This window comes from Xiphophorus couchianus, chromosome 11 (genome assembly GCF_001444195.1).
Source record: "Xiphophorus couchianus chromosome 11, X_couchianus-1.0, whole genome shotgun sequence".
Lineage (NCBI taxonomy): Eukaryota > Metazoa > Chordata > Actinopteri > Cyprinodontiformes > Poeciliidae > Xiphophorus > Xiphophorus couchianus.
In genome coordinates, this window is record NC_040238.1 from 21188150 (window position 1) to 21201101 (window position 12952).

General features: G+C 40.4%; 1 protein-coding gene across 6 annotated transcripts in view; it reads right to left on the reverse strand.

Moving 5' to 3' along the window:
* The window catches only part of msi2b (musashi RNA-binding protein 2b), a 306045-nt gene that overhangs the window by 202447 nt on the left and 90646 nt on the right, over positions 1 to 12952 (reverse strand). For all 6 annotated transcript variants that reach the window (XM_028031479.1, XM_028031480.1, XM_028031477.1 and 3 more), the window contains exon 6: positions 9251 to 9343. In XM_028031479.1, the coding sequence (XP_027887280.1) occupies positions 9251 to 9343 (93 nt within the window). The remainder of the gene's footprint in view (positions 1 to 9250; positions 9344 to 12952) is intronic.

Sequence of the window (12952 nt, forward strand, 5' to 3'; positions counted from 1 at the left end):
TATCCATCTGAGAAATAAACACTTCTTGGAATCTCAGTGGCACTCTCCCACATCAGATTCCCCCAGGACTAGACTGCAATTTGCAGAGCCGAGGTGTCCACCTCCACACCAGTCTGATGTCAGGACTGCTGCAAATTACTCATGACACTTCCTCTGATGACATTTTTAAAACCGCTTCCCTGTTGAATGGCATCTCCACCCCCCACCCCACCACCGCCATTCTCAACCAACCGCCATCAGACCCAACACACACATTAATTCCCCCCGTCTGGTCGTGTCACAATGGCACAGCAAAGATTGCTGCCTCCTGCTTTCACCTGACTGACCCCTCTGAGCAGGTGCTGGATCTGATCCAATCACAGTCAATCTTCTTTAAACATTTCATTCTTTAAGCAGAACAGGAGCTCAAAATTCCATCATTCAATGACCCGATCAGTCGCCGATAACACAATCAAGCCAATCCCGGCTTATCCCGGGGGGGCCATTTCAGTGGGGACAGCTGGGAGATGAGTCTGCAGGCCTTCAGAAAGGTGTCAATCTCCCTTGATCCAAGGCCCTTTGTGAGCCACCAATACTGCAGAGCACCGAGGTGTTGAGGAAGACTACGTGATAGGCATGATCAGCGAGTCACAAATCAATCTTTTTTCTGTTACACGTCTAATCTTTACAGTCTAGATCCACTACAGTTAGGTCATATGATGTAACGAGGCATGTAAGAGTTCCCTGTATCACTGAATGCTGACGTTTTTTTTAAAGTTAGATTACAAAATACCCCAACAACTTCAGTCCTTTTAATGAGATACCAGATAAAAACTATGTTTTCTGGCTATATGCCTACAACAGCAGCTGTTTGCCACTTTCCTTTTACGACCTGTTGCTGCACACTGCCAATCAGCTGTCTGAGCAAAGGAAAGTACAACTTTGCCTAAATTATGAGACAAATCCATTGCTTTAGAAATGTTTCTAGTCTTTCACTGTAATGGCCAGAATGCCCGAATGAATGTATTTTTTGTATATGTAGGCAAGATAGAATAACACAATGATGCCTTTCTCTCACTCATTGCTGCACACTGTCTTTGTGCTGGCTGAAAGTAGCTTACTTCCGTTTTTGTTTTCCAGTTAAATATGATGGTTCGAAGCACTTTTTATACTATTGTAACTCTATAATAAAACAACACGAAGAAGTTCATATGATGCAGCTTTTAAGCTGAGGGTTATCAATCTAGTAGTACAGGAGGGAAATAGAGCCGCTGCACGTAAGCTCGGCGTGAACGAATCCATGGTTCGGCGTTGGGAGACGCAGGGTTGCTTCCTTAATAAATCCAGCGACCTTGTGAAAAACCGAGAGCAGCGGAGATATCAGCGGCTTATAGCCTGGTGAGGCTTATATATGCACATTTCCAGTTTTTAAAAAAAACTTTGTAGATGCGCCGTTTAGTGAGGTGCGCTCTATAGTCCAGAAAATACGGCATATGTATTTATTTTCTTTGTTTTACATAAGGTATCCCACCATGGGAATCTGTACTGACCAATGTCTGGCTGTAACACCTACGCTTCTACAGAAGCAAACATACTAAAATGATCCGAGCTCTGAAATAGATCTCTAATTTTCAGCAGCGATTTAAAAGCCACTCAGCTGGAAATGTTGCTGGGCCACTGGGCACATAAAGGTCAAGGGGGATACAAAACAGTTTGTCTAACAGCCCCGTCTCCCCTCCCCCACCTTGTTGCACGGCCCTGCAGCACCGCAGTCATATCCCCATTCACAGCTCATTCATTTATATTGCACTGCCCTCCTCACAGCTAGTCTCAGTCACTAACTACAAGTGACTGCAATGAGATTGAAGCCCCTGGCTAAATCTCCACTACAGGGCACATGCTCCATCATTGCGGCTCTGATCACTCCTTCTAATCACTGGAACCAGACTATATCCTCAGCTGATTGGGTGAGTCACGGCACAGAGGAAATAATCACCGAATGTCAGCTGATGATGGACACCGAGATGTTGGAGTCTCAGTGGTCACTGCGAGCGACCATGTAAATTGCATGCAAATGTGCACCTGCACCAGCCGAGGAAGTGGAAAGAAGGACTGTGGCCTTTTGATTAGGTTCCTTTTTTTTGTCTGTATTTTTGTGCATTAATCATTCATGTTTGCTATTTTAGCCAATAAGCAGAGAGAACCTGAGAAGAAGTCTAAAGTGCAATTAATATTCTGCATCATGAGATCTATTTTAAGCGCTTTCTATGGGCTGTTGTAAAAGCTTAATGCAACTCAAGGTTAAATTTAGGTGTGCAATCAAACAGATAAAAGAAGAATGATGAGATCAATGATTAGAGGTGATTTGTAATCTCTGCACAGTGATTCAAATGCACTCTCTAAGGACAACATTCCACAGTATATTTCACTGATATTAATTGTCATCAGTGACATTTTTTTTCCCCTCCCTCGAAATACCTGAGAGCCTTCACTAAGGTGACAGGGCAGGTATGCAAAATGAATTCATGCGCTTTTTACAAATGGTCACACTGAGTTATTTTTCTGCCATTTACAAAATATAAGAGCTCACAAAATGTCAGCCGTGGTATTAGATTACCGGAGACCCAGAACGAATTTCATGCACTCTCTTTCTAATGCTTTTATAATTTCGATTCTTCCCTTTATCTTCTCCATCTTACAGAAAGTCTGGGCAAAGCACAGAGACAGTTCACTTCTCCAGAGGTGAAACACTGCAGGAATATTGCAGCTGTAGCATGAGATAGGACACACACCGGTCTGACAATAATCGCTCATCCTTCCAGTGTCCTCTAACAGAGGTCATCAGTAACTTTTCTTTTTATTCCTCTACAAACCTCATTGTATTCCTCCGCAGTGACCTCTCTACCTTTATTCTTCCTGAGCGCAGCGGCAGCGAACTGGTTAAGCTCCTTCTTCTCCTCCCCTCTGTGCTCCGCCTCCAGGATCTGGCTTTAGACCAGTGGAGCGAGAGAACCAGCACTGCTTGGACATAAAGGGATGATTGTAGCTACCCGGTGACATGGAAGCAAGTAGTTCTGATGAAACTAAAAAGTCAGTTTCAGGGCCTGTGCGCATCTGAGAAAAAAAAGGAGAGCAGATACTGAGTCGGTGAGCTCGAGCTGCTTCAGCTTAGGCAAGTAAGGGCAATATGAGAGGGCTCAAAGCCGATTACAATAAACCAATGAGGAAGCATTAAGCAACGCAGCTAATTATGCCTTTAACTGTAGAGAGAACTGTTTTCATTCCTCGGAAGGGACACTGCTGGTGCTGCACATCCACATTTTTAAGGTGCCTACACACTACAACCCTTTTTCGACAGAGCAAATGTGTCAGTGGAACACTTGTGTTTTCACGTGTGATTTAATGCAAAATCACAAATGCAATTTAAGCATACCATAGCATATGCTACTGCCAAAACACAGGGTAGTATAATAATCATTAATAAGACTTATATAAACTCTGATTTTAAGGGGGAGATTTTTGTGAACTTTTGACTACAGCAAGGAATCACACTAGAGTTGGATGGGACAGCTGCCTATGCAGATTATGCAAATTGAATCCCAATACCCTACTGAGTCATTTGACGGTTATGACAAGTTATTACCAATAACTCATATATTGGAATGCAATGATGTAATATAATATGTCCTCCACACTCATCGGCAATCCAGATAAAGACGCCTGAAAAGCCTTGAAACGAACAGATGCTTCATTTCAGACCGAAAAACACCCAACATAAAGATAAGTTTTTTATTTTAATAAAATCAAAATCACTACTGAGAACAATTTGTATAAATTTAATGTAGATAAAGCATTTTGTAAGTTGTTGTTTTTTTTTTCAGTTGACCAGAAAGACCAGTTGACCAGTATTCCAGGACTTCCTGTTTCATTTGGGTAAAAATATTACATAATACAGAAGCCCTGTGCTCTAAGCCATTCTTCAAAATGGGAGGCACAAGAGAGAATGCCATTCAACTAAGTTTTATATCTACTGGGGAAATTTAAAAAAAAAAAAAACTCCAATAATCATTATTAAAGAACTTCAACAAACAAAAGCATCTTTTGAGCACAGTCTCTGTGACAACCATATGACACCATACATTCACCAAAAGGTTGTTTGAGAGGCAGGAAGAAAAAATTAATAAATGTTTAACTGTAACAAACATAAACCAAAATATATATGGTGAAATGAAACAAACACAGTTCAGGACACACAAAAACCAACGTTCTTGTCTGAATCCCTGGACTTATACTTTAATGAAAATCTGTAAGGGTAGCTGAGGAGTTCAGGCCAGTAAAGTGTCTTAGTGGCAGCATCATGTCAAGTGGGTAATTTGATGCAGGAGGAACTGGTGCACTTCACAAATGGCATCATAGGGAGAGCATGCTATATTTTAAAATAATAAAACAACAACTCAAGAATTAAGTCAAGAAGGTAAAGTTTGGCCAAATTAGTTACAAATAAGCTTAAAGTACAACAAATTCATTTGGCGTGACCATCACAAAAACCCTGAAATCAATCTCACTTTGTGAGCAGAGATGAAACGGTATGCTCTATCCTAAATAACCTGAAGGAGGAAAAGCTTTGTCTTATTTAAAGATCAGTGTGGAAAAAAGGACTATAAGTCTCGTTTTATACAGCGCATGTACGTATATATCTTGCTTTAACTAGAAGGCAGAGGGGATTTTGTAAAAATATTAATCCTTGATGTGTAATTTTCCCTCGCACTACATATAATGTATGCTGCTGTAACACAGTAGCATATCAACATTTACATTTTCTTGTATAGTTTTTAAGTCCACAATATATAAGTCACAAAGGCAACGAGTAGGTCAAAAAGCTCTTTGATTAATTTGACTTTATTACCAGGCTGAAATAGCAGCAGGCTCCAGTTAAGAGTCCTTGAATATAAAGGGAACTCAGGCAGTACTGATAAGATTGTCTCATCTGGCTTGCAGGGCTAAAGTGACGTGTGTTGCCTGAGAAAGGGGGGAAAAAATGGATGGCAGGATGTGGCTACTATTAAGCAGGTAATGGGATCCATCCGAGATGCATTAGAATCAGTCAAACACAACCACACTTGGTTTCTGTTCAAATGACTGTCACAATCACTGCGGATGCACACCTTCAGGTGACAAAAAAAAAAAGAAGAGAAAACTGTCTCTGGCTGTGCAGGCAGTTACCCAGAAGCTGTGCCTGGCTCAGGTATGTGCTCTGTCCTAATCGTGACGGCTGTGAGAGTGGAAGCGAGAGTGAGAGCTGTCAGCCTCTCCTCACAACAAATGCGCCCGAATGGAGACAGAGAGGAGCGAAGTGGGAGGGAGGGGAAAGGAGGGAAAGGTGCCGAGGTCACAGACAGAACCTGTGACCCAGTTGTGGCCACACCAGCTGTTTCTCCTCCACTGCCTCCCAACCACCTCTATCTCTCTAGACCACATCCTGCTAATTGGCCCATGCTACTGTGGGTACATACACACACACAGACAAATGCTTTATGTGGAACCTGCTAAAGAACCGTGAAAAGGCTAGTTCCTGGTCAGAAAGAATGTTTCTGTAGTTGTGTGATGATTGATATGTACAGTGCCGTGCAAAAGTACTGAAACCCATCAAACTTTCTCACATTTTGTCACACTACAACCAGAGTTCTCACTTGTTTAGTGTAACTGATGTAACCTTGCTGGTCTGTGAGCTGAAAACATCTGCAGATGAAGTGGCAAGATATGTTCCAAGTCCAACTGGTAAAAAATAAAGCCTTTACACAAAAGTGGCAGTCATTGTTTAGAGAAAGAAATAAGTTGTCCTGCCTCATGTTTTCATGTGGTGAAAACATGAAAAAAAGCTGCTCTGGTATTGAGCTTCTATGAAAAAAATATATACATGTGGAGAAAGAGTAACCGCCCTAAACCCAGCATCACCACAGCGATGAAGGCAAGTGGCAGCATCATGCTGTGGGAATTATACACAACAGGGAGATATAGAGCTACAGATACTTAGCCAAAACTGCAAATGGATTGATTTGTACCAAAGTATATTCATGTGTTATAATGACCTAGTCAAAGTTCATACTTGAAATCCATTGGCAATATGGTGTAAGACACCCTCCATCTAATCAGACTGAGCCGAAATCAATGTCTTATTGTGCAAACGTTTAAGACCCAAAGGATCTTGCGTCTGTAGTTACAGCGGCAGGTGGTTCTAAAATGTTTTTGCTAAATCTGCATGCCGCACTTTTAAGTTTTTCACTTCACAATTATGTATGACTTTGTGTTTGTCTTTTGCATCAATGCCATTAAGATACATTGCAGTTTGCGGAGGCAAAGTGACAAAATATGAAAAATCCTAATGGTATATTTTTGCAAGTCTCTCCGTACGTTAAAACAGATTTCCAAGAAATATTAAAAGCCGGCTGCACTGCCACTGTGCAGGCAAATATCCCCCTCTGACATGCATATGTGCTAACAAACAGAAAAACACTCCGACTGACTGAGTGACAGACCGACATGCCGACCGCCACCAAGATTCTATGAAGGGCAAGCTCAATTAATTGGTGTCTCCGTGTGCAGGTAAGTTCTCCGAGCGGTGTGTGTGCGGCGATAATGGTAGGTTGCACTGACAGGCAGGTTATTTAATAAATCCTAGGATGTGAAAATCAGAAAGGAAGGACACACACTGAACATGAAGAGCCTCCTTTTTTTAAATATATTTTATTTCTGCTCCGTATCTCGTCTGTCACAGCCCTCCAAACCTACTCCGATTGTCTTTCAGCACTCAAATCCGCTCACCCGCACATACACTTAGCCCTAATTGCGCGCCCACGTAAAAACGGTTAATCGCCGGCACGCTCCCGCATGGCGAGAGCAGTGCGGCTAACACACTCCAAGTGTGCATGAGCGGGCTGTGAAACACGCTCGAGATCTTGCTCAATCAGTCTGATTTGTTTGTTTCCTCCTAAGCGTTTGAGGATTCCTCAAGGAGGAATAAAACTTTGTATAATCAAGTCAATTATGTCATTCAATCAAGTCGAAAATCATTTGGAGTCCCTTCTAACATCCATTGATTGCAAAGTCATGCTGAATATTTGCTCGCCGCCATTCTGTCGTCACAATAACCCCGCTGTCGCTTGAAGTCGCAGACCCAGCTGACACGGCGAGGTCCTGAACTCGCTTTTGCAGGAGAAGAGCGAAAACAAAGTCCTTCACCTTGCACTTTTCCAGTCAAGAAAATACCTGGGATTTATAAAAGGAGGAGGGGGGAGAGAGCAAGAAGTGTACAGTGCCTGAACAAAAGGGGAAAGAAAAAAAAAACGTTCAATTAATTTATAAGAGCTCTTTTGTCTCCTTCAGGACATGGTACATTATGTGCCTGTGAAAAATCCATCCTTACTAAAACTCAAGGTCAAGTGTTGATGTTGCACAGAGTGGATCAGCTGAAGGTGACCTTGACTGATGTGGAATATGACACGAGGGAAATGGATCTCTGCTCAGTGTGGGGAAATTATCTGTGAAATGCTGCCACTGTATCAAAGCCTGTTTGTGTCCGCATACAAGCCGGAGGAGCATGTGCACATGGCGATGTCTCGTACATTTGTCGGGTGGAGTGTGTAGAAACCGCGAGCAGCGCGTGCGCACATACAAGCGAGCGGGTCCAGGTCGCACGTAGATGTCAGAACTTCGCCTGGGATTCCAGTACTAAGCTTTGTTTGATTCTGATATCAAACTTGCACAGTTAGGGTTGGTCATGGCAGCTGGTTGTCATTGCTTGTTTGCTCTGTAAGCACAATGCATTTTGTTGACCAGGCATGGCAGGCTGTGTGGAGATGCAGCCACATCTTCAGCTGTTTGCTTGTCATAATTAGTCTTTTTCTTTGTTGTTGTTTTTGTCGTATTGTGGGAGAGCATCCATACTGATGTCGTTGGCTGCTGTAAAGTATGAGATATGGAGCATTCTGCTGGATTAACAGAAGGTGCTCCCACACTGACTATCCACAGGGGACGGGGAACGTTAGTCTATTATAAATCTCTACTTCTTACTGGTGAGTAACATTGTAATAATATCCTCCAGGAAAAACTGTGACTGCATGTATTTCTGTGACATTAATGCATTCCATCAGGCTGCTTATTATGATCACAATTTGTGCTTTTTAGAGCAAATTAGATTTTTTGCTGATTAGAGATTTGGTGGGGAATGTATAACTTTATCTACTTGTATATGAAAAAAAATAGTCATACTGCCACTTAAATAACATATAAATTATTACAGATTACAGATACAACAGTTACTATTGTACCTTTTGGAGTATTGAACGTTATCTGCTCATGAAACGCCTTTGGCCAGAAACATGATACATGTTTCTACCCAACCATAGTATTAAAAACAGCGTTTGATAAAAGTGATCAGTGGTGTCTGTAAATTTTCTGACTGCAAACATTTCCAAAAGCGCCAGTTTTGTTCTGGTCTCCTATCAGCCAGTTCACTGGCAGAAAGCAGCAACAAGTGGGGGATGCTTTATGCTTTTTTTTAATCTTAGAAATTGTATGGAAAAAAAATCTTAATGTGGAATTTTTAACTGAACTTCCTCTAGTAAAACCAAAACTGCTGTTATCACGAGGCAGACAGAAATCATTGATGTCATTTTGGACCAAATTTTTCTAAGGCTAAATACACAAAATCTGTATGTGAAGCAACAAATGCAGCTGTTGCTTTTTTTCCCCTTTCTTTTGTTCTTTTTTTTGTTTGTTTTTTACAGTGCAGTCTGCTAACTTCAGTGCTGCTGAGATTTTGCCAATGTCACATCAAAGCAACACCAGTAATCATTGTAAAAATAGAAGCGATTTGAAGGATATCTAATTAATACTCTTAAATAATCACACAGACATGAGTCAGTCCCACAGCAGCTAAAGCTTCTCAGCAGACAGCTGAATTCAGACACCCATTATCCATCAGCAAACAAAGAAGAAGAAACAGCAGAATGTCACAGAGCTGTCGCCAAATTTATTCTGAAAAATTTTGAAGCCATTTATTATGGTGGAGTCACATTAAACTATGCTCTGCCAGCTGCTAATAACTGTTAACTCATTTCTCTGTTGGAGAAAAAAAACTAAACAAATACTAAAACCTTTTAAAAACAGAGGCCTTAACAGCTCCACAGCCATCAGTAAAACCATCATTTTCTGCACATGCAATGGAATAAAGTTCAGTTTTTCGCAGGGTAGAAACAGAAAACAGTCTTACCTTCCCGAACTGTTCAAAATACTGCTTCACATCTTCCACTACCGTGTTGGCCGACAAGCCACCCACAAATATTTTCTTTGTTCTTGTGACCATCTGGAAGGAGAAAGGGTGAGAGGAGAAGATGAGTGACGAGACTTCAAATGCATTGCACAACCTTTAATGAGGCGCCAAAACACACTGAGTGAGCAGCACCTGCGATGATGGATGGCGAGAACGCAGAGATTCACACTGCAAAGTTTCAAAGACAATTCGGTGGTGTAGTGCCGCTTATCTAGCCAGGTTGTAAACATTGAAGGTTACAGCTTCATGCAAGGGAGGCCATGACAGACATTCCCCTTTTTCACATTTTTACAAAAAAACGGTTGGAACATTTTATAAATAAATATTGTAAAAAAAAATAATTTAGCAAAATTAATTTTGTGCAATAAACTATTTTTGAAGGATCGAGTGCCTTCTTGCTAGTTCCCTCTACAGATGGATTGGGATCTAGTCTGGGTCCAACAATAACAACATTGCTTCCAGTCAGAAGAAAAAGATGATGAAAAAATAAATTATGTAAAGTCTAAATATAAATCTGCATAAAAATCTATAACATTTGTCTTGACAGGGATGCGACGTAGACCACGTTTCAAGTTTTGAAATGACTCCACAGAAAACTGGACCCTTGCTGAGCTAAACATCTCCAGTTTAATCTTTGAAGTTTCCATTTATGTTTTGGAAACATTTAAAAAGAAATAGTGATAATTAAAAAAAAAAAAAACAGAAAAAAAAGGACAGATAATTTATGGACTTTCAAAAAACAATTAATGAGTGCTAGGAGATGGAATCAGAGTGCATTAAAGGCTCATTTAGCTTCAAACGGGAAGAATATTAAGGATTATTACCCACAGCATCTGAAAGGGCACAAACATCTGCTGCAGAGCACATGCTAAAATTAGGGGGGCAATTTATCTGGGATCTACACCAGTATGGGTGGAAAAACCTGTAAAGCGGGGTGGGGGGCGGGGGAGGGAGGTTCTTTTGTTGTGCACAGATCTTCCTCCATTAAAAACCAGTCAGAGAATTGCAGATGAAATTAGAGTTATGTTATAAATTATTTTTTATTAAAAGCAACCACAATGTTACCCCAACATCTGACCTCTTCAACCCCGGTCAGCACAGGTGTTCATTTTCATGCCACACATTCTCCACGGGACTTTGGCTTTCTTTTTGCACCTTTTCTATGAGCCAAGATGTTTTTCGTTTCATCTTGCGACTTCACAATTATGCATTTCCCCCCCCCCATTGCTTATCAAATAAAGTCCCCATAAAATTCATTAAAGTTTGAAAGGCACTGGATACTTCACACAGCCTGCTGGTATAATCAGGAATAATGATAGGAGAGACTAAATGACAACTTCCAGAACAATAATTGTCAAAACTGATCTGGCTAACTTGTATTCCTTGCACCTGTTTGGCAAATACAAACACAAAGACAGAAAACCATGTATTACTGCGCAGTATTTTGCTTCCAAATGACATTTTGCCCAATGAAATATTTTCCTCATCTCTTTTGAAACCTATATTAAAGATTGAGAATTTACTGATACGATGAAGCATATAATGATGTTTGATGCACTGCACTACAGCCAAAAAAAATAGCAGCAGAGAAAGTCAAAGCTCTGATCTCTCCTGGCTCGCCTGAATCAAACAGAAATAAATGATGGGGGGCAAGATAAACATACTTAAGAGATGCCCAGCAAACAATCAGGATGGCTGAGAGAGAGCCTACCTTGATCAAAATGCTGACCGAAACACTTTCGATATGAAAGCGGCTTAACACGGAGGAAAAAAGAAGCAACGTTCAGCGAGTGCTGAAGTAACCATCTGTCAAGAGCTTTCCAGGTGCTCGCAGTCTCACAGCGCATAAGCCTGCACATATGCACACAGCCTCCCACACATGAGCCTCTCATACAGTCTTTTGCTTTTATTTTTGTGATTATAAAAATAACAAAAAACAATGTTTTATCACAAAACAGCAAATGAATAAGCAAGACCAGTAACAAACAAAAGCATTTTACTTGAAGGGATTGTGTTTTTCAAACAGATCTTGTGATGGATTAAAAAAAAAAAAATACACGGATTCTCAATATTATGTTCTTTCTACTTCAGTGTCCAGAGGTAAAAAGAGTAAAGGATGAAAGCACACAGCGTAGATCTATGGGACGGAGATGCAAGATACAAATGTTGTAGACACAGGCCGGTTCCCTGAATGAAAGGCTTCAAACTGAATGACTCGATTTTAATTTAGTAAAATGTTTTATGTTGCACTTCACAAGAACATCTCAGAGCAATTTTACAAAACGGGTTTAGAAAAAAAACTGGGATTGTTCAAATGATCTTGATAAACAAAAGAATGAGTTGTTGGTTCTAAAGAGCATGAAGTGATGCAGCACAGCCCATTGCCCATATGTTAAGACACCTGGCTGAATTAAAACTCCTATATTTATTCCCAATTTTGAAGGAAAACATATCCGGCTGTTTGGAACCAGGTGAAGGAGTAAATATGAAACTTTGCCTCTCTAGCAGAGTTTATCTTTCAGATCAATTGAGTTTGAAACTGATCAAATAACATTTTATTTAATGAGACTGATCACATGAACAGAAATATAACTGCACACATGTGTAATTAGGTCATAGTTAGTGATCTACCATTCATTAAAGTTATCATTTTTCTGATACACATAAACACATTTATCATGTGTTTAAGCTTCAATATGCTGTTTTACTTAAACTGCTGCTAAATTTAGCCTGTATGTATTTATTTTATATATTTATTTTGTAAAATGAATACTGGGAGATTTGGGTATTTTTGTTCAAGGTTGTATTGTGTTAATCTCATATTGTCCCATGCCTAATTCAGAAAAAAATAAAACATTTTAAGGCAAGGAATTGTCTGTTAAAGGATTAAACACAAAATGTTACCCTTATCTCCACACCAGTTTCATCCCAATGAGTACAGAGCAAAGGGCTTAAATATATAAACGCTGCTTGTGAAGTAATTAGAAATGGCATACAGGTGTCTAAATATGCTTGACCTTCTCCGAAAATCAATATACAGCCGAGGCAAACAGACCACAGACTGAGTGTACAAATATTTCTGACACACAACGTGGCTCTTGGGATCCAGCTAAATATGATCACATCCAAATGACTTTTGCCATCACTTGACTTTTTCCTCAGCCACAAGTCGACACTTGTAAATGTTGCCATGGAGCCGTATCAATTCCACACATTAGCGTGCTAGAATGGAGCTCACATTCTAACAAGGTCGTGTCAGCTACATGGTAAATGTTAGCCGGAGTACACATGCCAGCTTCCAGTGTTCTCCGCCGTTGCCATGGCAGTGATAATCCCCAAACAAATCTGAGGCTGAGCGAGGGCAGTTTAGGTCGAGGAAAGCTGAGTCAAGACTGACGATACAAACCCTGAGCCTGACAGGCTGGGGCTGATATGTCACCAGATCAATGAACAGAAAAATACACTAAGTTGTTTCTGAAACCATTTCTACTCCGTGAAAAAAAAAAACAGCAAGAAAAAAGAAAAGAAAAAAAAGCTCTTCCAATAATGTTTCGTTTTGCCTTCACTGCAGTGGTTGACCTCTAGACGTGCAAAATTATCGACTTATAAAGTGGACAGTTTTTTTTTTTTTTTTGCAGATTA